Below are 26,425 nucleotides of genomic sequence, written 5' to 3'. Positions count from 1 at the left end.
TTAAAAAAAAACTAGTTTTTCTGAATGTATTCATGTATAATGGACTTCAAAAACAATCTCTCTGGGTAAGGGACATTTTTGGCATATATCCTATGATCACTAGTTGTACAACCCACCACATAATGAACTCTTTTAGGCAAAACAGATCATCAGAACACATCAATTTTGATCTTACCCATATGACAGCCTTTAAAAAAAATCTGCTCAAATACTAGTGACATTCAGCCATGTTATATCAATGCAATTACACAAACAGAAAAAAACATTGCAGCAGCTTTAATACAAGAAGCACAGTGCAATGAAGAACTTAGTGCATTCCAAGCAGTCCCTAGCCCTGGGAATATCAATGATCTTTACCTACACATTTGATGAAGTGGGTAGGGGCCATAAATGTGGGCTTGAGAATAAAACTATTCACTTTAAGGAAACACAAGATTCTTCGATATTTTTGCTGCAACAGACTAACACAACTATCCCACAGCAATTCTCCTCAAGGGGAATAAAGAAAATGCTCTCAAGTCAAATGATATGTGATACATGATCAGGACTGTCCACATTTTTACAGCTTTAAACCAGACCTGGGGCTGCTAATCTGACTGGGGAACAGGTGCTGGAGGTAGCTAACCCTTTCTTCCTCCACTACTCCCATATAAGTGTGTCTGCTTCTATCTGCCCTGTTCCAACGATGCAATTTGCCTAATGGGGCAAAAGGGCATAAACAACTATTTATGTGTCTGCCTCTCCCATGTTTATCGAACTACCTAATCATACTATTCCCACCTAACTGAAGGTGTGGCTCTTTTTGTCTTTCTCCATACGTGCATCTGGCTTTCCTCACAAAGACAAACAAGCGTAGCAATGTTGCACTGCTCGGAGAGATGCCATGGCTCAAGCCTTCTTTACCGATATGCCGCCTTGCCTAAGAGCCCTGTCTCCTAACTCCCTTAGGTCTGCTCGGCGCTTATCACAATGAACTTTGCCCATGTTCAGAGGCACTACTACTATTGCACGAGCCCTAAAGCGTAGCTCGCACATTTAGGAGAGATCGAACCTCAGACAGTACCTCTGTTCTCGCTACGTTTCTACCTCGAGTCTTGCTCCCCGTCCCTCACCTACGGCAATTACCGGCCGGTCCACACGACCACCCAAACGTACACGTATGTGCCGCTACCAACGGCAGCCAGAAGGACCCGCTCCGTCTCTCACCTTGTGCGTGTTGTTCCTCAGCGCCTCCAAGCCGAACCCGCTGTCCGGAGGGCCGCATCCCGCCACCGCCGCGGCCGCGTGTGTCCCCCGCCGGGCCCGCGATGCCCTCGCCCCGAGCCCGCGCTCGCGGCCGTGGAGCGGCGCCGCCAGCAGCAGGAGGAGCCCCGCGCGCAGCAAGCACGGCAGCTTCATCTTTGCCGACGCCACGAAACTCTCTCCTCGCAGCTCGGCGACTGCTCCCCCGCCGCCCCGCCTCCTCACGCCTCATTGGCCTACACGGACCAGGTACGTGCTGAAGTCACTGGCTTCGGGAGACGTCAATCAGATCTCCCTCCGAGCAGCCCCCCCAGCATCGTCTGACAGCTCCTTCCTCATTCGCGCAATGAGCCCAGCCTCTATTTCCGAAGTGGTTTACACGGTTGCCAATCGCAGCGCAGTAACCAGCCCGTCCCTGTCATTGGCTACCCCGAACCCCAGCCTCCCCCTTTTAGGTGCTCTAGCTGAGCCAGCATCACCCCACTTTGAAGAGCACCTTACCCATTGGCTGGTTGCCTGCGAGCGTTTCGCCTTACGGATCCCGGGAGTAATCTTATCCTCCGATTGGCTAGACTGCCTTGCCACCGTTGCATGTTTTGTTTTTTAATTGGAGGAACCGAGAGACGGTGCCCCGCCTACCATATGGATACAGGGATGCTGGAATGGCAGAAGGACGCACTTTCTGGGAGACGTGGCTTTGATTGCAGTAGCGACGAGGACTTGGTGGTGATGGAAGTTTGATCAAAGCGCCACATATTAACATTTGCTCCAGTCTTATTAGACTGTTTGCCCATTGAGGTGGTCAAACAGGCTCCGTTAATCAGAAAAGGCATATGCAGCAAGGTTGTCGGTCAATCTGCAGTAGAAGGCCTAGTCTGCTGATGAACCAGAAATCCACTTTATTATTTATTTAGAATTTTTGTATGCCGTCCCATCGCATACTTTCTCGGCACCGGCTTGTCTTCACTAGATCAAACAATCGATTGTGCTGACGTCCTGCTGATCTTATCTCAAAAGTAGCATTAGAAGCCAAGATGGATTTTTTATTTAAACGTCATTTTAATTGTTAATATTTATTTATTTTATATCCTTGGCCAGGTCGACTCAAATTATATTATTTTTATATTGTGATTATTTATTTATTGATGTGAGCCGCCCCGAGGCTTTGGTAAATGGGGCGGCATAGAAGCTTCCTAAATAAATAAATTTCTGACAAATGTATTAGAGGGTCAGTTCTCAGACACTGCTTGGAAAGGTCCGTTCAGTTTCAGCTCAACCTTTACCCTGATATCAGAAAATACATGGGATTGGATCCAGATGTAGTTCTTAGAGCAGACTCATTGAAATCAATGGAATGTGCATCAGTAATAACGAATTTAAGTCCCACTGGTTTCAATAGGTCTGCTTTTAACATATGACTAGATCTGGGCCCAACAGAGCTGCAGCACATTCAATGCACCTGGCAAACTCTTTGGACAGCATTGTGCAACCACATAAAGAGAACATATCAGCATTTTTGCCAGAAGCCTACTGATTACTACACATAATTGCATATTGTCATCTTCTACCCAGAAAACACAAAATTCACTGTATACATCCACCCCTCACCCCCAAACTTAAGGATTTAAATCAAGTATTTCTCAGTATTTCCATGGCCACACAACCATGAACATCTACAGGAATTTTGCCAAGGTGGTGGATGGTGGGTGCGGAAAAAACTTAAGACTGAATTAGAAAGTTAATGAACTTCTGACTTTGCTGCTACCTTTTTAGTATGGCTCATAACACAGGAAATTCCTGTATTTCTATCTTTTTTAATGATGCTGCAATTAGCACCTTATAGGGAGGATCCCCCCACCCCGGAAAAGGTTACACACACCCAGAAAGTTTAATACAGTCAGACAGTGGGTGGAATAACTTGTTGTGACTTCATTCATTGACTAAATACACTCAAATGTATGAACTAGTTTCTCACCAAATGAATAGGCGTAATAGTGGCTGTTCATTTTGCCACCTATCTCTGGTTGTACCAAGGGCTAGCAATTTGCTTCCTGCCCCTCCTTGGCTTCTTTTATGAATACTGAGAACTGGAGATTATGGATTACTCCTAGGAGGTTAACTGTCCCTTTTGAGGATGCTCATGAGCATAGATAAAACCTGGGATAGCTGTCCTCATCATGGGATAGATAGTCACCTCTCCCTCTCCCTTTTGTTTTCATTCAGCACTTTCTCATCCTTTGTGAGCAAAAGCATAAGATTTAGCATACCAACATTAAAAGGCTAATTGCATGTTTATGGGGCAGGGTCCGGGGATTAACTCACAGCAAACCAGTATACATAAGGATTGCATCTTTCATCACTACCCAGATGGGCAATGTTCCTGTGCTCACTCTGCCACCTCACCTCACCTGTAGGCTGAAAAACCACCCATTTGTTGCCCCATGGAACAGGAGTGGTTTGCACATACTACAAGGCAGGCATCCAGAGGCTACCAAAGCAGAGGCTTAATGAGCCACGCAGCTGCTTTGCTGGAATTGCCCAAAAGTCAGCCTTACCGCCCCTTCCAGGTCTACATTCTATCATTTATATTGCAGCTGCTCTTTGCAGAGCTTCCCACCCCCATAAGTCTAGGTTTAATTCACTGACTTCCCACCCACGTTGCAGAGAACTGGAGCACAGAGATAGATGGGGCAGGCACGTGCAGCACCAGATTTTGTTGCTGCTTTCAGAATGGAACTGCTTTGGCATGGCTGTGCCTGCCTGCTACAACCTTGCAAGTTGCTGGTTAAAATCAAGGGCAATATGCCTCTCAGATTTGATTTCCTGACCTTCTGTCCTGAGCCTTGCTGGGGTGGGGGGGAGTGGAAGTAGAAATAGACAGGGCAAGCACAGCAGGGGCAGCCACTATTGCTAATCTCAGATCGACATCATGATTGGCACCTGGGAGAGGGAGGTAGCAATTGCCTCCTCAACCATCTGCTTGGATCCCCATGCCCACAATGGAGAGAGAGAGAGAGAGGGAGAAAGAAGAAAGACAACAAACCAAGAAACCAGGACTAAATTCATACCACAAATAACCTACAATAATACAGTCCTAAAATAAAACAACGCTTGTCACAGATAGCTCCCAGTTAAAGCCACTTCCACTTACCATAAATGAGCTGCGACCCATCCTGGACAATGATACTGTCCTTTCACAGGGCCTGGGTGGAGGCTTGCATTATTTTGCTTTCACACAGCTTCTCATCTTGAAACAGCTTATTATCAGTATCAGTGGACCTCATGCAGGGCAGTTGAGTTTTTGTGGGGGGGGGGGGATGCACTGACTTCCACAGAACTCTTGGGACCATACAGGTAGGCAGGCCCCTGTGCAAGCAGGTGGACAATCATGCACATCCACCTCACCCCAAGGCACACATTTCCCAATCTCTACTAAAGCCCTACACACATGGACATACATTTTACAGATGGGAGTAGAGGACTGCTATGTAGACAAGTATCTCAAAGAAAATGATCAGCTTTGCTTCTCCTCTACCGCCATAGGCAGTAAAATGGTCTGCAATCTTAAAGCAATGGAAAAATAAGCATCTATTACAGATATCCAAAAGGATAGAGAGCCAGCCCAAATATTACTGTATTCTATCATTTTATGCAAGACAACATGGGGAACCTCTTATATTGAGAGGTGGGCTAGAAATTAAATGTTAAAAAATGAGCATCAGTCAAAAACTCGGCCATTTTGCTTTGTTTTCAATTGAATATACACAGATGGAGGCCCAGTGACTGTGTTACCAGTACAGCCTAGATAGCAATGGTTTATGAATGTTACTACATAGCTAGAAAGGTAAAATAAAGCATGAAACTGTGAACAGGAAATTGGCATATAACAGAAACATTGTAACTTGAAACTAGGAGAGGGGGCAGAGAAGGAAGACAACAGTGTTGTGCAACAAGAACCACAAGTTGCTGAAACAATGATAAGTATTAGAGTGGGGGAAGGATAAAAGATGAAAACAGGCCAATTTTAGAGTGGTATGAAGAGTGCAGAACAAGAGTCCATGATGCTAGAGATTAAATGTGAAGTGACTCACAGCCTAACCTCAACTTATGCTTACTCAAATTCATAGTGGCCATTGAACCCTTGAGTGTAAGGATGCAGGCATACCCACAGTACTTGAGAGTTGTTCCCACATACTCGTAGTATGCGCAGGACTGCAGCCATAAGCTTCAGTTTAAGGCTCTCAAGGGATGTTGGGCTCTTATACTTCTTCTGTTTGGGACTGAGTATATGATTATTCAAATAATCTCTAGTTAACCAATTATCTAATGTCAAATATAGCCAATCTTTCTCATACATTTTAGAATATATATATATTGTTAGTAAAGTATGAATGTCTAAATAGAAGGCAAGTATTCTGTGTGAAAATACAATAGTTCTATTGAACTGTTTGCACAATTAAATATTATAGTTTAGCATTAAAGATTAAGCATTAAATAATTTGCAGGTCAAGAGTTGGACACAGAAATGCTCAGTTTAAAAGGTCAGTTTTGTCAATGACAACACTGTAGGATAAAAAAGAGTATTTCCAAGAGTTTGATTAGTCTTCCCCTCCCCTCTGAGATTGTACAGTTGACACAATCCCCCATTAAATGATTTAATATGCAGATTCCCCTCCCCCCCCTTAGAGGTATCCTCAAGAACTGTAAGAGAATTTACTGTAGGCATATGGCTGCTGTATCTTATTTTGTCCTGTCTTTGGATGGTAAAGCTGACTGCAGTCTTAAGGGGAAAGAAGTACTATATATGCTTTAGTATCTCAAAGTAATGTCCTGTTTGGAAAAGGTAGAAGAAGCCACATTATTATGGTTTAGTTTTATGTAAACCATCCCTGAACTGAGAGGCAAGATAGAAAGCATTTTTAAAAGGAAGACCAAGGGAGGAGGGAAGGAAAGACCAGAACAGTCAAGAACTCAGCATGTGGCTAATTCCTTTAAAGAATTTTAACATGCTCCTAAAAACTACATCACCAGAGCAAAACCAAGCAAGAAACTAGGGAAGGACTGAAAATAAACCACTATTACAGAGATAAGATATAAATGTGCTAGGGAGAACAATGTGAAACTGTAGATCAAGGACAGTTTGATTGCAGGGAAAGCACCACAACTGCAGAGAAACAAGACATTTCATGGATCACTGAATTTATTGTTTATTAGGTCATGTTTGTGTTGCTTGGGGAGACCTGTAGACAAATATTCCAAGTGATAGCTTTGAAAGACAGTTCCTCAGCACTTAATCTTTAACACTATTTTGCTCTTCAGACAAAAAGGCCACCTAACAGTGCAATCCTGGGTCCCTGGGAAGGCATTCTGGAGGCCAAAGGGTATGCCTTTCCAAAAGTGAAGAAAGGCCTGCCCTTGGAAGGAGAAATCCAATCTCAAATCCTCTCTTTCGGCCACTGCAAAATCTGAAAGGTAATATTTCTCTGATGCCAGAAAAGGATCCCTAGAGATATCACCTGTAGGTATCTAAATATTACTTTTGGTGGTGGTGGTGGGGCTTATGAGAAGGTGGCAAATGAGAAGGCCTGTGGCAACAGAAAAAGTGGTGCAGTACAGGCAGAGTGGTTTGGAAAGCTACAGAAGAGGAATTCAGGAAAGTACAAACATATGCTATATTTGGAGAAAAGGACAACACAAAAAGTTGTGAAGCTGCGGTTTTCAGCAGAACATGCCAGTCATTGGGAGATAAGTGAAGTAAAGAACAAGTGGAATGGTGGAGTGGGGAAGAGTTATGAACAGTTGAGCACAGGCAAGAACACAAGAGGTATGGAGACCACTTAATGATTTGAAATAGAGAACATGACTAAGCTTGTCTTTTGAGATAAAGGAATAGAAAGACATGAAAGAACATGGTCTTTCCTGCTTGGGTATGACCTGCTTGTAGGAAGCTGTACTGGGTTAAAGTGCAGTGTTTTGTTTCTATGAACATGTACTTAAGAGATTCATCTCATGTTCTAAATTCCTTAACACTCTTTAGATAAATATTTGTGCAGTTTTTATAGGGTTGTAATTTCTATGCTATGAATACAGTATTTTTAATGTTCGGCAATTGAGCAGTACAGAAATACAATCGTGATCATCCCTTTGCACAGGGATGGGCAACCTCCAGGGTTTCCCCGGGTGACCCCAACCTCCTTCCCCTGATCTTGATGCCATTTTCCCCTTATTGAAAAGGTTGAAATGCCTCTCCTAGGATTTAGTAAGAGCTTTAAGCTAAAGTACATGGACATTTTTTGCTTTTGCCTCCATCCCATTTTCAATGTCTCCAAGCGCTACTGGAATGCAGTTTTCAAGAGCTTCTCCAAAATGTAATCAGGCTCTTAGGCTGAAAGTTTTCCCAAGCAAGCCTTGAAGTAGGCATGGAACTACAGGAATTGGTCATGAGGTGAGATTTGTAAGATTCACCTGAAGCACAGCCTATGTCCATTAAATGTGTTTATTTTATGTTGACCATAGGCTATAACAATTATCAATGAATCAACCAAATTAGAATCTGTAATATGAAACAAATAGGCAACAGAAAGTTTGAAACCGTGGCAGTTAATATGCATACAAATCATTAGCAAAATACAAATATCTTCTTTTGGTAATAGGAATTATAAGTGGGAGTGGAATACCAAAGTAGAAGCCTCTAATTTGACATCAGCATTTTGTTTGTCATTATTTCAGAAGCAGACATGGCCATAGAATATTAACTGTCTAAAATTTGCTTTGTATAAACAGGTTCAAAACCCCCTCAAGGCAATGTGCTCCATTTGTATTGGCACACACAATGAAATGGATCCTTTAGATAGGGGAGGTAGTACTACATGAAGTAGCTCATGTAGTATTTAGCATTAGGAGGAGGTACCCAATATTTTACTCAGGAAAATGAGGAAGGGAAACACAGTATCTTTCAAAAAAGTACAGCATGAATGGTACGAAGTTGAGTTTTTCTTCATTTGTAATATAGTAGGAAGAAAATAACTGCTTCAGAGAATGGTGATCTCCACATAGCTTATTTTCCCATTTAGCCATCTGTATTTGAAATGTGAAAAGGGTCATACACTTGCCCTACAGCTATAAGAGTTTATACCTATAAACTCTTAAATATATGAGTTTCATATAGTACCACAGGAAGCTGCTTAGTACTAAGTCAGAACCTTAGTACCCCTAGCCCAATACTGTCAACCACAGTGGAGGCAGTTTTCCAGGGTTTCAGGCAGGATCTCTTCTTAGCCCTGCTTGGAGAAAACAGGGATCAAACCTGAGACCTTCTGCATACAAAGCACACAATTTTCAAGATCTAGCTGCTTGACCAAGTTGCAGTAGACAAAATTGATTTGTTTCTGCTCCACAGATAAAATTAGAACAAAGTTGTGCTTTAGGGCTTCAGTGAAATCATGGCAGGATCACATGGTAGCTGGTACCAGTGACTGCATTTCAGACAGAATAAAACAGTCTTTGTCTTAACTGCAAGGGGTTTTTTTCCACCAACCAACCAAAAGCTAGATAAAAGGGAACTATTCTATATCTTGAAAGGACTCTTGTCCCTTATCACATTTTTAAAACAAACAATTCTCATTGTAGAATGCACTAAACCAATTTAATCTAGGGTGTCATTTGGCTGATGCTTTACATCATCTAGATCTCTATAACCCAATGGAAGCTTATACTGTGACACACCTATTTTACAGGTACACAGAAAGCACTAATAGTAGCCTTCTGATATATGTTAACCATTATCCTAATACAAAGCAGTCAGCTTTTTGTTTATTGGTCATTGAGCTTATTAACTTCAGCTTGGTCAAAGTTTTGCTTATTAGGACATACAAAGTCATTGCTGTGTTAACTTTCAAACACACCAACTGTATTATCAGGACCCGATTCCAACATACACTAACAGCAAACTTTTTCTAGAACTAAGGATGTTCTAGGCAAATATCTGCCAAGCTTTCAAATAAGACATACAATTCTTAGCTTTCTCAAAAATATACATCCTACACCATTTCCCCTCTCCATTTCTTCAGAGCAGAATGCAGTATTTGGCTGGGTTCACAATGTATCCCACTTTCCAACGAATAGTTACTCAAATGTTTTGAGCAATTAGAACTAACACTTTGTTTAAAACAAACACTTTGGAAGATTGTTCCAGACTCCCCCCCCCCCAGCTGCTTGATTATCAGAAACATCTGTTCTCCTATCTAAATATGTTAATAGGCTGCAGATATGCATTAGACGTGAACTAAGCTACTGGTCCATGGGCTTCTGTCTTAAATGAAAAAAGCTAATAAATGCCAGTTGGCCATAGTATCAAATATCAAAAAAGAAATTCAGACCAGATGGTTTACAAAATGAAAATTTAAAATATGAACATCAAAATCAGACATTCCTTAGCTAGGAATTGAGTTCCTATATAGGACAGATGCATATCCTTTTCCATAGGAATACACAAGTATATAAAAGTTTCAGATCTATGATAGTTTTGCTTACAAAAGGTTTTTTAAGCATTCATGATACATTAGCAAGATGCATAATTAGATCAATTCACTAGTGAAACATTTTGTCTTGTTGAGATTGTACGTTCCACATGAGGGTGCTGTGCCACTTGCATGGCTAGAAAGGGGAGTTCTAGAAATGGCTTTTGAAGGATGCAACATGTCTGGAAGATAGATTACTAACAAAGCTGTCCAGAAGAGAGTTCAGTTCAGTAATAACATTAGATACCAGACACCAGCACTTGTGCCATATGAGAGAATGTACAATTTTAACAGTACTGAACACCCAAAATTAAAATATAATTTTAATTATGTTATACTGAAATTGTAGGTGCAATCTTTCAAGCGTGAAAAAGACAGGGAACCTAAAATGTTCCCCTAAAGCATACATTTTTCATAATTATTAATTGCTCTGATCAGCTGTTGGTACAGTGCCACTGACTGTGTTTCAGATCAGCCTTCCTAGAAACAGTGTTGTTGTCAGCATTGCTAGGATGAAAGATGATTTGGATGTTTGGTTTGGTTGTTTTTTTAAAAAAAGACAGGAAGCTGCAGTGAATTAGAGTTGCTAAGAGGCTCACTCAGAAGCACCATTGCAATTTAAGGTTACCAGGAAAGAGAGCACTGAAAATGAGTATACTGAGGGAGCTGGGAATTCTATTTCAATTTCTTTTGCTACCCCTGCCCCCAGCAACAGTTTAAAAAGATGTCTAGTTTCATGGGTGGAAAGAAAACACTTTAAAAATATGCATATTTCATTCAGTGCTAATTTTAACCCACTCCTCCACCCCCAAACTTTATTATACAAGAAGCAATGTAAGAGTAACAAAATGATTTATTCTAGTTCCCTCTTATTGAAGATCTTTTTTATGTACAGAAACTGTAAAAAAATCTTTGAGCCTTGTTTAAGAGCAGGCTTACATGCTGCTGAAATAAAGTTACGGGCACTGGAAAAACTGAAGATTCAGTTTGCTGTGATCAGGGAATGAGGCAGTTGGGAGAGGTTCTACCTCTCATCAAATATCTTTGATGACATCTTCAAGCTCTTCTTTTGTATACATGTGAAACTTCATTCCAGGTTGCACTGTTGCAAGCTGCAGGAACAAAGAAAAAGAAATACAAATGCTTATACACGTTAGGAAGCAGAGCAGACAGATTACTGCACATGGAACAGATGTTACTACTGGACTGCCTGAATTCTTTGGCTCATAACACATACCAGATCCTAAAATAGCTACCTGAAACCAAAACGACTTTTAATAAGCTCTATTAATTTCTAGCCAAAGCAGAACTAAGCAACTGAGCATGCTTGGCTTTCAGCTTCTTCTCCATCAGGGTGAACACTGCAATATTTCATTCTATAACACATTTTTCCAACATTATTGATCCTAATTTATCACTTTTCCTACCCTCAAAGAAATAGGGGAAGCAGCTTCGCATGAACCAAACCTTTGTAGAAGCAGGTGTTCACAGAGTGCCTAATTCACAGTAAGCATTGTCACGGGGCAGAAAGAAGGAGCAATTTCCTTCAGCTCATGAGGACATTGTCATCTCTTCCAAATGTGTAACACAATGCACAGTCAAGAAATAGATTTGGGAACTATAGCTATGTTATTATATCAAATGTAAAAGCTTTAGAAAGGGTTTTTGTTTGGTTTTACATATTACTGAAATTTCAAAAAACTGAGGTAACCTGGATGGCAACAGAAAGCAGCCAATAAAGATGGAACATTTTCAGTTTTTCAATATCACCACAGGCTAATGTTTATATGTGGCAGTATCCAACTGGCATTCCACTAGCACAAATGATGTTACACTACTGAAAATATGTCCCAAACCAGGTGCAAGAGGAGAATCCAAGCTAAGTTTCACTAGTGCAATTGGCTGGTAAAGCAAATCCTTGTGCAACTGAAAGATTCAGCAGAGATATACTAGCGCTATGCAAGGTTGTACAATGACACCACTGGATGCATCTTCACACTATTTAAAATGCCTCATATATATAAGCCATGTCTGTACCTCACAAGCTCAGATTCTAAAGCATTCCAGCTTACTGTGAATAAGTAACTGTACACTGTTTGATGATCCTCTGCTCAGCTGCTCCTACAAATGGGAGTGGCCAAACAATCTACAGTTCTTCTGTCCTTGGTTTCTTTATCATGAAGTACTAATTAGGAAGTTAAGCTTGGCTACCCCTAGACAAACTGGAGTCATAAGCCATAACTCTGTTCCTTCTACAGAAATGATTAAGCAATGTACACCAGCTTGGAGGGATCAGTTTTGCTCTGGCTCTGTTCCTACCTGTTGGAAATGTGGTGTTGGAACTTATAATATCACCTTTTAGGGCCCTGCAGGGCTCAATCTTTTCCCATTATCAATATTTAAAAAGAATCTGCTGAGAGATGTTATCCAGAGATTTCAGCTGAGGAGTCAACAGTCCATTATTAAGGCTCAGCTCTCTTTCCTTACTTTTTTTAAATAAATCAAGTAAAGTCAGGCTGTGTATGTTCTGTTTGCCAGCAGACACTAATGAATGGGATGATGGTGAATAAATGGAAGCTGAATTCAGGCAATAGAGAGATATCAACAGTAGAAGGCTGGCTGATCAAGGGCTTGGTTGTTTGCCTATTCTGGGTGGAGGGATGTCACATCTACTTAAGGATTCAGATATGAAGCATTAGTGCTGTTGGATCATTTTGTTGTTTTTTAATAGACTGGCAGGTGTTTGGGATTTGAGGCTGATCCCTTTATGATTTTATCATCAGTAGTATGTCTAGCTTGTTACTAGGGTTATTGTAATTTCAATACTTTGCACTCTTGGTGTTTACCAGGAGGATTCAATGTTTGTCTTAATTTAACTGATTGTAATTGTTTCACTTGTAAAACACTCTTAAAATCTGCATAATGTGGGAAGTCATAATGTAATTTAAAAAAAAAAAACAATTTAATGATGATTAGCGAATGGTGGCTCAGCCATGGCCCCAGCCTTTATTAAGTTCTGGTTCATGAATCTGTAACCCACATAACCTGCAAAACAAAACTTGTCACTAAATTATATGTGAAGACAACATAATTAGAAAGGAAACTCTTGAGGCTCAGAGGCCGTATGCCACTGAACATCAGTTACTGCACAACAAGTAAATATAATAACCAGTTAACCACCATGGGAAACAGAATCTTAAACAAGGTGGTCATTTGCACTAATTCAGCAAAGTTATTCTTATTATGGTGATGGTGCAATGTTTAATTTTTTGTCTTAAATCAGGGATAGTGAACTAACAGCTCTATTTGGCATGGCCAACAATGAGGATTAATAGGAATGACAATCAGATGTCATCTGGAAGGGTACATATTCCTTATCCCTGTTTTAGATAAAAGGATTACACCTTGAGATAGACTTAGCTATAGAAAATCACTGTGTACTAGTAAGCAGCAAAGTTTTTTCCTACATTGTATGTAGCATTTGCTTCTTGATGAAAATATATGTTTAAAAATCCAAATTACAATCTTTGAGATTTCAACTGAGACTGATCAGAGTTATAGCTCAGTCAAAACCAAACCAGTTCCTGCTCAAACTCACAATTTTTAAAAGGAGTTAATGCCTTCCTTTGCAAATGTTCTTTAGTCACCAAAAGTGTATCTACTACACACAGTCACTTCAGAAAGAATCTTTGAGAATGCCCAGTGCGGTTCATTGGACCCAATCTAACAACCACTTCCAGAAACCCTCCTTTTGAGTATATTTAGCCAATTCCTCTTGGGAGGGCCCTTCTGGAAGCAAGCACATCTTTTCTCTGTAAAGCAACTCACTTGTTGGCTAGTCATCCTTGCCCAACACACTGTATAATGGAATCAAAAGTCATACTAGCTTTATCTGATTCTGAGAGCTCCTCTTCCATGCCCCCACCCAACAGCTGTGCATTTTGGTTATTCTGAGAGGCTGTCTGAGCACTCTGGGAAGATGACCTTGAGCTAAGTGCCTCCACTTTTCTCATCTCAACATCTGGAGCCCCACTTTCTCAGGCTCCCTCCGCCACTGCCTCCTCCTCCTCTGACTCAAGAGTCTAGATTGGCATGAGCTGGGAATGCACACTAAGAACAAATACCCGTCTCATTCCCAGCATCAGTGAACTGCCAAACTGAGCTTCCCTTTAAAAAGAGGGTGGGTGAACTTTTAATCTTTTTCCAGCCCCTACAGAATCAGGGGAAAGTGCAAAAGTGGCTCCCCCTTGGGTAGTAAAGGCAGAGAAAAGGAAAAGTTGAAAGATCTTACTGAAAAGGGTAGGAAGGAGAAATTCATCAAGATAGCACAAGACAGACAGGCTTCATGAACCCTGCTGAGTGAAAGTTGGGGTAGAAGGTGAATATGGTGGTCCAGTCTGAGCTGAGTGAGGGCAGCAGGCAACATCCTCCCCTACACATTTCCCCAGATCAGGCTTAAACCATACCCATTTGCACTTCAGCAGAATGGTGCTTTTCACAAATGGGATTAAACATTAATTTTAAAATTAAAAAAAATTGGATGGCCATGGACATTCCCTTTAAAGTGATGCTAGGGCACTCTGAAGGGGCAGTTTGTGGCTACCCAAATGGGGATCAGAAAAACCAGCTGTCAAACTGGGTTTCACAAGCTCCTCCAAAACTGCAGCAAACCCAAAATGGCTCCATATCACTGCAGGCAGGAGAGGAAGTCAGTGCTAACTCAGGAGTGGCAAAGGGCTTCTTGTCGCCCGTGATGAGTGAGTCTTCACACATGGTAGGATCAGTCATCAGATTATACAGCACCACACCTTGGTAAAAAGAAATCTCCAAAACTAATAGGTTCTCATCACAGGTATTTTGTGGGGAAAAAGAAAACCTTACTCAGTGTGGGTAACTTATGCAGGGTTTGTAATGCACCACAAACCAATAGTTGACTGTTATCATTGATTGTTTGCCATGTCATGCAAACCCATCACTGTCTCCAGCTAGTAATACAGAGAACAAATTCTTAATAAGCAGCAAAATATTAAGAAGTTGGACTAAGTTAAGGCTGTTATCATTTGGGCAAGAGGATAGCAGAACTCTAATTTCAAGGCTAGAGAATATCAAAGCAGCAGTGATAGGCAGAAAAATTTCACATATAGCAATAGCATACAACCTCATATGAAGACCCAGTAGTTAACTAAGGGGCATCATATGACAAATCTAAGCCACTACCATCTCTGTTCAAATTCTCTTACACTGGATACTAGTGGAAAATGCTTATCTTTCTCAAGAGAACAAAATACATACCTCAATGTTAGTTGCATTCAGTTTTTCTTCCATAACTTGCTTTAGAATGATAAGGGATGACTTGATTGCTTCTTTCAGTGTCATTGACTGTTAACAGAAGTCGTGAAAATTATCGGTAGCACATTTATGATACCTGCCACAGGAAGACTGTTTTCACTTTCCACACTTAAGGTATCTCTGTGGGCAACAGATTGAACAACTCTTTCTAGAGCTGCAAATGCTAAAAACAGTGAACAAGAAGTTGTGTTCTGTCTAATGAACTATCATATACAAAATTAATGGCCAGATAGGACCACTGTTCCACAGGATGGTTTAGAACAAACTGATGCATTTATATTAATTATTGATCCTTTGATAAATATTCTTAGAATCCTTTGCTCATGCTAGGACACTGTTCCTAACTAGGAAAATAACTATACATTTGAGAGGCTTATGACATTTTATAACTGAATACTGACAAAGCAAGATTGAGGCATTTAAAGCTTGACTAGTTTACCCATGTCAAGTGTTTTACAGGTCTACCTTCTATCAAATGTTTTAGCTGTTTTTGTTTTTAAATGCTTCTATTTTAGATATTTGTATAGTAGCTTACTGTATAGTTTTGTAAACTACCCAGAGAGCTCTGGCAATTGAGTGGTACAGAAATAATAATTCTCTTAAATGCATAGGTTAGAAATCTAATTGTTGCTTCTTAGTATCTTAGAAGTACATCTACAGGAAAGGTAAGCATTGTGGCTATCAGGTCCAATATACTGGCACAACAATTATTTTAATATTCCAATAATGCAATTCCCTTATAACAAATATTTCTAGAAAAGTTCTACATGACTGAGGCTTCCAGATACAAAGCGAATTTTGTTAACCTGGTATTTATTCAGGCAATGAAATATCCATTTCATTTTCTAGATATGGTAAGCCTTATCCCAAATCTTTGGTTCATTTTCTTTTCATAAGGTAGACAATTCAGGTAGACAATTGTATCTATAATGATACTTCCTAGAAGTTTGTGTGAGCTACGTATTTATGCCATGCATTCTACAAGCAGAGCAAAGATGACTTGATCTACTGGGAACACTTCATTCCCCAAGAAAAGGCTACAACTGTTTTACTACATTACTTTTACACAGATTAAGGACAGATAGTATCACTCATAGAATAGTTTGTCATGTGGATAATGTCTCAAGGAATGCTATTCTTGACTTCTTTACCACCATTCTTTCACTAGGAAGCTACAATAAGAAGTGTTTTCGGGGGCCAAAAAGCCAACCAAGATATTATTTTTAGATATCTTATTACCTTGTGATAAACCTCTTGCAAAGAGCTTTGTGCACCTTCTGAAGCTGATCCAATTGCTCTTGCATCACATTGTACAAATGTCCCAGAAGGGTCCATATGAAACCTATACAAGATAAGCAGGAGATTCGTATGTCAGGGAGGTTTCCTAGAAAAGATTTGCATACTTTTTAGCATACTCTCTGGCTTACAGGTGGAAGTCAAGAGAAGCTCAGTGTAAGATTCATGGCAGGAACACAGTATGCATGCGAGAGTGTACACACACGTGCACATCTGCCAACATGTTATATCCAATACAACAGGGAGACTAGTTGAGTTGTCTATAGATATATTAGATGGATTGGCTCTAGAAAACATTACACGATGCTCTGCATATGAATGTGGCTGTCCCAACACTCTTTCAATACATGACACTCCCCTAAATATATATTTATCAGAGTTGAGGCAACCTCCAGAACATCATGTCATTTACATAGCCCGGTGACTGAAATGCCTTTTGCTCACACATAGGACACTTTGAATCCAAACAGATTTGGGGAAATTGCCAGAAAACTCAGATTGCTTTTTACGCCTTTAAATTGGGTAAGTTCACTCATACCATTTTAAGTGAGCTGCCTCTCCTATGAAATTCAGCAAGGCTTGCTCCTTTAAAGAGAGCTTGGAACTCTGAAGTGTAGGAGCTTCTGGTTACAAGAGCTGTCTCAACCCCACCTAAGGAATGCCACTGCAGACGACATATATTATGTTACCAGTGGCTCTGCTAGTCCTTCTGAAAGGACTAAGGAATATTTACACTTTCCACTGTTCACTCTGAACTTTTATTTACTCAAACATGAATGTGGGTTTTTTTGTACTACATTATCTGTATCTATGGAAACGGTTGCAGTCCAATCATACAGACAAGCGTAACTGCATCAGCACACAGTAGCTCCTATCAGCATAGCTGCAAAGGAATCTACCAAAGGCAAACCAGTCATGTGATGCTGCCTGTCAACTACATTTCCATCATTACAGGCTACTTCACCGTATCAGGAACATTAGTTTGCACCACTATGGTTCACTCTGCAATGATCAAGAAACCTCAAAGTGATTTACAGGTATGTAGTTTCTAACACTAGCTTCATCTTATTGCCTCTGACAATTTATGTGCTTGGATTATAGTTTTGCATTTATTTCTACTCCACCTTTAATTATGGTGACAGATACCAGCTCAAGAAGGCTAGAGGCTGAATCAGCTCACATCAGCAATCAAATGCTTCTTTAATGACACAGGAGTTCATAGGATATCTGTTAGCTCCCTTGCTTACACACAGCTTGTTGCACAATTTTAGGGTGCTCTGTTTCCTGCCTGAAGAGTGGTATTGTGGAAAGACACTCTGCACTAGAATATACATGAACCAGAGTGAAGAAGCAAAGAACAAACTTACAGCTGAGGTCCCTTTTCATCAACTCCTCCAAAGAGTAGTGCCACACCAAATGGCCTTGACTGAAAAATACGCACATACACAAGGATCAAGAGTTTAATGACTGAGCCACTGGGTTATGCAATTGCCAAAACTGTATATTCAGAATATAATTGTTACAAACATCTACTCACCATAGCACCTGGATCAGCATCCTCTTCTCCAAACTGTAATGCTAAATTGGACACTGCCTGTGTCACACTTTCTACAGTCATGGTTTCATTGTACGTAAACCAGTGATTCTGGAATGGAAACAAAGAAGAGTTCGATCTATTTATCTCTTCTATTGTAGTCCCCCCCCACACACAATATATTAATCTTTGACAGAACACATCTGACTCAATGTACTAACAAAACAAAGAATCTTATAATTTTACTTTCACAATGGGAAATAGTCAATTTCTTCATCTAAGGGGCAAATACCCTGAAAAAACTGGGGATTTTTTCCAATTTCCTCAAAAAACACTTGGGGCCAGAGGAGATAAAACCATTCTCCAACACACCTTTCCCAAAGCAACATTTGCTACTGGTATGTCAAGCCAGATGGTGTGCCATCTCTGGCTTGACGTAAGTACCCCATCCCCCTCCAAAGCAAAATGAGATAATTTCCAAACAGCACTGGGGTTGTTAAATATGAGGAACTGCACAACCAATTCACATACCAATTCCATTGTCCTTTCAAGAGGGAGATGGGATGAATTGGGTCAAGAGCATAATACGGTTCATTGACTACCAGTTGGTCATTATTTTTAGTATAGCTATGCACCATAAAGTTCAGCCACCAGACCAAGATGTAATACTCTGTTACTCAATTTTTTTTGCTTATAGCCCCCATCTGAGCCTCACTTACCTCTGTGACCCTCCCCATAGTTGCTGTTAGCTGGAAAAAGGGTACTGTACTATCTAAACTGGTTTCTAATTAACATAAAATATCAATTAAAGAGTACCTTTTTCATTAAGATACTTAAACTGTAGTAATTTAGTAATTATGCAGTTGAAATTAGCACAGAGAATGAGATATGAGGACCACAACAAACTGATCATTTGCCTAGCAGTTAAGTTTGGGTGGCCCCCTAGAAATATGGCATGGCCCCCTGGGGCCATACAGCCTATGATGAGAACCACTACTCTATAGCATTCCAATGCATGCTTACCTACGATCCTCTCAAATGTCTATAGAAACCATATTTCCATGAGGAGCTTCCATGTGCAGGCTATAGTTTAAAGTGATTTAACTACATGGAAGAGAGTTGAATGTACTGATCCCAGTCATAGAATCAGAATCTTCTGTTTTGATTATTTAAACATTGGATGAGCTGCACCAAAGGCACTCAGAGAAGTAGCTTATTCACAGTTAGACTGACTTTAAAGGGCTTCTCAGTCCTTCCAGAAAACATTCAAGGAAAACTTGTATATAGTTAGTCTAGAAAGATTACAGAGCTCATTGGTTTGAATAGAGTATTTTATTTCAACACAACTAATAGCTGGAATACTAACAGAAGGAATGAGAGGTGAGTAAGTAGAGAGACTCTTTAAAAATCAGTATTTAAGTGTCACCTGTGTCTCAACTCTTGCTTTGTCAATTAATGTCTTTGCATCAGCTATTAAGCCACTCATTGCACAACCTGGGGAAAAGTGAGGAGATACAAGAAGTAATCATAAATCAACCTTCAGAGCATTATCTGACAAGATAAATTCAACTTTCCATGAAACAAACATTCCCTACACTTCACAATGTTAAGTCTCAATAGCTGGAAGACAAAGGAGAATAGAATGCAAATCATCTGTAATCTGAAATGCCATCCTTCAAATAGTTATAGCTGACTGATACTAGTTTTCCACCCAGAAGAAGAAATAAGCCAGCCTCTTCATCACTCCCCTCTATCTTCAGTCAAAGCCAGCATTTCTTTTTATTCCTCTGTGTTTTGGAACTCTAGGCAAGAGTCCATAGAACCTGCTTGATAAAATGCATTCATATTTCACTGCACGGGCACTGCCTATTTTTATGGATTAGAGATGACAAGTTGGATTCAATAAAACCACTCAACTTCACTCTGGCATTAAGGTTTTAAAAAAAACTCATTCACATCTCAGAAGCTTGAGGCAGGACCAATCTGAAACTAGAACTGTGCTCCGAGCATATCCACGAGGAAGGAATGCCAACAGTTAAATGACAATAAACATCGATAGTATACAAATAAGTTTATCAGTTGTCTTCATGTATTAGAGACATAGAATAATGCTGGTGTTCCTTTCTTAGAACTGGTTAAAAAATGTAGATGGCCTAAGAATGTCTTCTACCTGTACCCATCAAAGAATTAATGCTGTCCTAGTGACAAATCATATTTGTGCTGATAACTATAAATCTGCAGACCCTTCCCCCCTCAAGGTTCTTACTGCCCCCCACTAGGTGCCATGATGAGCCAATCATTCCTACCAATTTCTTCATTCCTTCTCCCAGAGATCCTAATACAGCTTGCTCTACTACTAGTAAAGAGTGGGGAAAGGCTGTATGAGGATCACTGGAAAATTTGTTACAAAATTAAGCCCTCAGGAACAAGCTCTAGTTCTCAAGGAGTGTGTGTGCTGTGCGTGCCTATGCAAGACACTGACTTGAGCACAGAGAACATGCTAACATTAGTGGTCCAATCAGTGAAGTTCCAGCACAGAAGCTGGCTGAGGATCAAGCATTTACATTGCAACTCCCTGCCCTCCAGATTCTAAATTTGGGGACAAGCTTTCATTAGTGAGGTCAAACAGAAGTGAGGTACAGCTGCTGCTTCCTACTCCTGCAGCTATGTCCTGCTGGCTCAGAGCCTGGAAAACCAGTGACCACTACCATTAAATATTCATTCCCCACCAAACAAAGTATACACATAGCTCTGTGTCCTGTACTGCAGGATATTTCTCATTAGACTCACAGGGAAAAGATTTTATTAATGGGCATGTTGCAATTCACTATAGGCATAAATAAGATTGTATTACTCTTACCTATGTGAGAATCAATTTCTACAATTTTCTCAATACTGCTGGGCTCCATAAGTGGTGAGGTGATTCTCTTCTCCACAGCCAGGCAAACCCCTTCTGATGTCTGAATCCCAATTGCTGTGGAACCAAGCTTTTAAAAAGTGTAAAAAGAAAAAGATCATGACTTCCAAATCACTTAACATTTAACAGAACAATGAATCTCATCTATATATTTGGAGGAATGCTCATCTTAACCCACGTCATTTGTGATTACCAATTCCAGAATTTTGTAAGAAAGCTATACACTGTCCATGTTAATAGTGTATTAAACCCATACTCCTGAGAATTAAACCCGTATTCCTCATACTGTTGGAGCATTGGTGACATTGGCTTTCACAGCACTAATTTGCCAGATACATATATGCAGTTAATTTGAGAAGTTTAAACATGTCACCTTACCATTTTGCTTTGCAAATAAATGGGAAAATGTAAAAAGCCCTTAAATACATTCAAACAGGAAAGGTTAATTACTCCAAAGCCGGCCTGGTTACATCTACAACTCAGTTACTCCCATTAAAGCTTAAGTCCAACTTGGAAGGTGATTTGTAAGAGATCAGATTTCATAGCAGATGGGGGTTCCAATCTTTTTACTGCTTTTGTCAGCTAAACTCCAGAAATGATGATTGTCAATTTTCCTACCCTATAAGGAAAACCCTGCCCCTCTCTTCACACTCACATACTTTCCAGCTGAAAAGGAAGGCAGGGAGCATGCAAGCCTGGCTGCTGCCCCAGCTGCTTCCAAGACAGCCCTCTGCTAGCATTTCCTGTGAAAAAGGCAGGTTCAGAGCATGCTGGCTTTAAGCACTTGGAGGTGAGGTATGCATGCAGTGGGGAGCTTTTAGGATTTACTGCTCTCAAGCAAGCTGCACAATTGTGAGGATTATTCCATCCATCTCTGCAGCTTCAATGTTGTGAAGAAAGCTGGACATTTGTCAAATTCACCATAGGATGGCAGCAGAGTCACCATGACAAGCTCGGTCACTAAAAATGTCAAAGCCTGCACATATATGGCTAATGTAACAGGCGAGTCAGGATTTTAGATCAGTAGTTACGTACATCTCTGCCCTGAAACATACCTTCAACTTCACTGAAATTGCTACAAAGACACCCAGTTCTCCCAACTACATTTCTCCATTCTTATCACTTATCAAAGAAAAGTAACTGTGAACTGGCCTTTAAGCTCACTGTACAGTAAAATAAAGACATAAAAACAAACCCAATCTGCAGCTTGTAAATCTGCTATAAGAAACAAAATATACTTATACAAAGTATACCAATATTTCATACGAAAAGTTTTAGTTAGAAAATAGGTTTTCTGAAATAGTATTAAAGTTATTACAATCAGTAGAAAGCCTATCTTAACTGCTGTGTGCTAGTAGCATTGTACAAGACAACCCTCAGGCTGGTGCAGTGTAATTTGCCTTTGTGTTGCGTTGCCACCGTCTCCATCCAATTACCATATGGAGTTCACAAGGAGTGTTTAACTTTTCCTGCTCTTGAACTGAAGTTATTGACCTTAGTAATTGATATTTTGACTGAGATGGGTGTTTGGCATATTGTGCAGAAGAATACTACGTATCTATTCAACACAGGTGAATTTTAAACATACCAGGTTACATCAAGGTGTATAGATATTAACTGTTTTCCTTAAACTTTTTACAGGTACCCAAGCTATATGCTGCAGGATACAGTTCAACACAAGCCAGCTCCAAGCAGAAAAACCAATATTTTGGAAGGTTTTTCTGTGCCTGTGCTACCTTCTTCACTCCAAACTGATAGTACAAGTTTGGGGTAATAATGCTCATATTATACACTTTGGCCTTCCCACTGTTTTGAGATTTCCTATTCCAATTCATCCAGCTTAGTTCAACAGGTTAAAGCTTTTAACAAAATATGTTTGAAATGTTTATTGTACCTTTATAGCTTCAATAGCATATTCCACCTGGAATAGTCTTCCCTCTGGAGAAAAAGTGTTCACACCCCTACAATTGTAAGGAAAAAAGACCCAATTTACCACCTCATCCAGTGTATTCTTCTTCAGAATTGTGATTTTAGAATTACAGCAAGTCAAATTACAAGCCAAATTACAGTATCCAGGAGTAACTTATTGGTAGTATCCAAAAATAACTTATTCAATACAACTAAGGAGCAGTATCAAATACTGCCACTGTACCTGTACATTGTTGTACCAGTAGGACAAACCACTAGCACAACTGGAAGTTAGCATTTCCTAAAGCAACCCTGGAAATGTGCTGAAAGGGATAGGTCAATGGATTTTCTTTTTGCAAGTTCCTCTGACCTGCCCTAATCAGAAACAATGTTTCAGCTCATTTCTGAAGTTGCTTGGAAGTGCTGGATTTCCATTGTGCTTGTGGTAGGTTTCACTGGTGCATTACTGGCACTGGATACTGTCCAATGGTGCCAAGTCATAACACTATGGGATGATGATGATTACTTACATTTCTAAACTGCCCAACCACCAACATTCTCTGGGAGATATACAAAAGATTAAAAGAATAAAGTATACATAATAACCAACAGCATGAGATAAAACTGAGCATGTTTCTATCAGTGAGTAGATAGGGATACTGATGCATACATATCTAATCACCAGTTTTACTATAACTCAAATGTATATCGAGAGAAACTCAATTATTTTATTCATGAAGCAATGCAATGCTAGCACTTGCACCATAGTTTAGAAATGCACAATAGCTGTTTCTTAGCTTTGAGTTAGTATTTTGCCACTTTCTCTGTAGAGTTAGCAATGACAGGTTGGGAAAAGTCAGCTACACTGATGTGAACGTGCTACATCAAGCTATGCCATCAAAGCTAGCTTGTAAGAAGAAAAATCCTCCTTAGCATTCCCTATGAACATCAGGACTAGTTAAAGAAACTCCAGACTAACTTTCCCTGGAAGGTTTGTCAAATCCAAACAATGCTCCAGAAGTAACATAAAGTTAATCTGGGGTACGCTAGCATTTTGCAGCTTATAGCCTTGGGAAGGGCAAAATGTGAACCAAAACTAGACTGTGAAGTAAATTTGTAAGGCAGACCTCCCAATAAGATAGTGGAATTGTCTTTCAAGCAAGTACCTCAAGGTATTTGGCAATGTGTATTTGGCAGTTAATACTTGAGTTTTATTTTATGTTGCAGTTTTAAATTTTATATTTTTGCATGTTACATGTTATATTTTAACTGCTGTGAACTGCCCAGAGAGCATCAGATATTGAGCAATATGGAAATGTAATAAACATATCAATTTAAGGGAGCTATCCAATATGGCTGCTCAAAGCCTTCCAAACTTAGAGGATTATGGACATCCAACCAAGCATGGAAGAAACACAAGAATTTTCCTCAGTGGTTCTGCTGTGCTGCAGAAGATGCAGATGATGGATTTTGCAAAGAGGAGGTACTGAGGCACCGCTGGGATTCCTTGTATCTCAGTGGAGCCTTGCTCCTCCCCACAGCACCAACTCCAAAGCTGCACTGGTTACTTCTGAGTTGCAGTCAATGTGAAAGATACTGTATTTGTTACAGTGGAGGGAAGATGCTCTGAGAGAAGCTGCAGCTCCAACTTTGGAAAGTAATTTCAAGGCTGGAGATGTGACTGTGACCTATCCTCTGCTTGTCTAGACAGTGTTTAGCCAACACAGGATTTTACCTTTAGGTTGAGAATGTCCCAGGAACAAAAAGATTTTTTGGATTTCTCCTCTTGAAACCACAGGTATTGGTATGGTTTTGGGAAGGAAATTCCAAGAACAGATAACATGTTCCTGCCCTACTACAGCTGCTTGTAAAAGAACTATCATGTCTCCTTTCTGAGGTTTCAAAAACAACTAGAGAAATCAAAAAGGGAGTGTTCCAGTGAGAGCGGAAGAAATATGCAAGATTGTATGGCCTCTCCATCCCTGCCCCTAGAAATGCAACTACACTAGATGGACACAGAAGTCCATCTAGAGAAAAATGTAAAACAAAAAACAGCACCCAAGAACTGAGGGGTGAACATAACTTTGGTTGCTCCTCTTATCTAAGTAGTAGGGCTTAGGATGTTCAGAGGCTTCCTTATGTTGTGTGAGAACCTAATGGAGTGGACCTCTTATTTGCCCAATTAATGTTACCTGGCACCTTTCAAAAACATTTGAGACTTTCTCCATAAGTTTGCCTGGTTATCACCTTATAAGAAAAATAGTTTAGCTTCAATTGATCAAATGGGGTGACTCATTCAAAAGCTCTGCCAAACATAGTGTAAGTGAAAGCAAAAGCGTGAAGAGTCTTCACAATGACTAAGGAAACTAGCTAAGGCCTTGACTACACTCTAGTTCAGATAATACATGACTATACTGCAATTTCACAATAGAGTTTGCTAATGCCTGCTAGGAACATGAACTATTTAAAACTTTGCCAACATTAAAGCTATTGACAAGTATCAAGCTAGTTTATGAATAGCAAAGAGTTTGAGAATGGGAAACAAGCACCTCCACTACAACTCAGGCTCCTCCCAGCACTAAGCATGCATACAGAAAGCAAAATGTAGTTTTGGAAATATACAAAGACTTAATAAGAACAGGGCTGTTGTAACCTACATACCTTACAATTAAAATAATGTGCAACTTTTGCATAGTACGCTTAAACAATTAAGAAAAAATCCATTCCTATTCAAGGGGCCACTACATTACTGCTGCAGAACTAACTTTTGCTGCTTAACCTTCACAATGCTTATTTTTTTATCCCTCTTGCTGAACAAAAGGACGTAAGGACTACAGGAAACCTGAAGAGGGGGGCTTCACTCAACCTATGACCTGCTGCAGCTGTGATAGGCTTCTGCACCTCGGTTCTAACCATCTACTTGGAAGTTAAAGCTCATCAATTTCAATAGGACTTGCCGCCAAGTCTGTAAATCTGTTTCCAGTGTTCCCCAGCACAACCATAAACAACTCCATCATCACCGTTTTATCCCTGGTAAATCATTCGCCATTTCTCAAATACATATGCAGGAAGTCGAGTAGAAGCGCCTCGATCTCAAAGAAAACAAGCATGAGGCAACCGACACCCGCACATTCCTCCATAGACCCCCATAGCAGGAGACCACGAACTTGGCCAAAAGACCGGGTGGAGAAGTGGGCGAGAGGAACGGATGCGCGCCCTACTACCGGGTCTTCGGCCAGCATGTGAAGAACGAGTCAGGCAAGCAGGCCGCCCGCAGTGACTCAGCCCCAGACTAGGACCAGGCCGCACTCCCTTTTATCCTGGCCGCACTCACCTGTCGTACTCGGAACGAGTGAGGAACATGGCGGCAGCGGCTGCAGCACCGGAAAAAGGGCCTACACGCGAAACGCGGAATTTACAGGTCCGAATTCAAGCCCCTCACGCTAGGCCAGGGACAGCAGCGGCCCTGTCAGCGCAGCAGCCGGTTTCTCAAAACCCTGTGCACTGCGCATGCGTTGAACTCCGCGCCGTACGCGTTGCGTGCCACCGGCCAATACGGCTGCGAAGCGGGATCTTGCAATGCCATCGTGTAATTGGTCCTGGAGCAATACTCGTACCGAGCACTGATTGGTTAACAGTTGCCATGGTCGAAGTGGGGAG

At 40.6% G+C, this 26,425-nt stretch overlaps 2 protein-coding genes across 3 annotated transcripts in view; both read right to left on the bottom strand.

The window, feature by feature from the left end:
* SORT1 (sortilin 1) overlaps positions 1-1,335 on the bottom strand; it is a 51,495-nt gene extending 50,160 nt beyond the window's left edge. Inside the window, exon 1 of one of the 2 annotated variants that reach the window (XM_044443473.1) lies at positions 1,207-1,335. The gene's annotated coding sequence lies outside the window, so the exon portion shown is untranslated. The remainder of the gene's footprint in view (positions 1-1,206) is intronic. The other variant, XM_044443481.1, reaches the window with a different exon arrangement.
* An 8,289-nt stretch (positions 1,336-9,624) lies between these two features.
* PSMA5 (proteasome 20S subunit alpha 5) lies at positions 9,625-26,279 on the bottom strand. Its single transcript, XM_044443462.1, has 9 exons — positions 26,100-26,279; positions 22,752-22,818; positions 20,801-20,927; positions 19,367-19,434; positions 17,944-18,051; positions 17,774-17,832; positions 16,350-16,452; positions 15,054-15,140; positions 9,625-10,873 (listed from the first exon to the last, which is right to left on the bottom strand). Exons 1-9 carry the CDS (start codon positions 26,126-26,128, stop codon positions 10,796-10,798), a joined length of 726 nt encoding a protein of 241 aa, XP_044299397.1. The 5' UTR covers positions 26,129-26,279; the 3' UTR covers positions 9,625-10,795.
* Positions 26,280-26,425: the final 146 nt, after the last annotated feature.

Source organism: Varanus komodoensis, unplaced genomic scaffold, assembly GCF_004798865.1.
Source record: "Varanus komodoensis strain SLA01 unplaced genomic scaffold, ASM479886v1 scaffold1, whole genome shotgun sequence".
NCBI lineage: Eukaryota > Metazoa > Chordata > Lepidosauria > Squamata > Varanidae > Varanus > Varanus komodoensis.
This window is presented reverse-complemented; position numbering and strand designations above follow the sequence as displayed.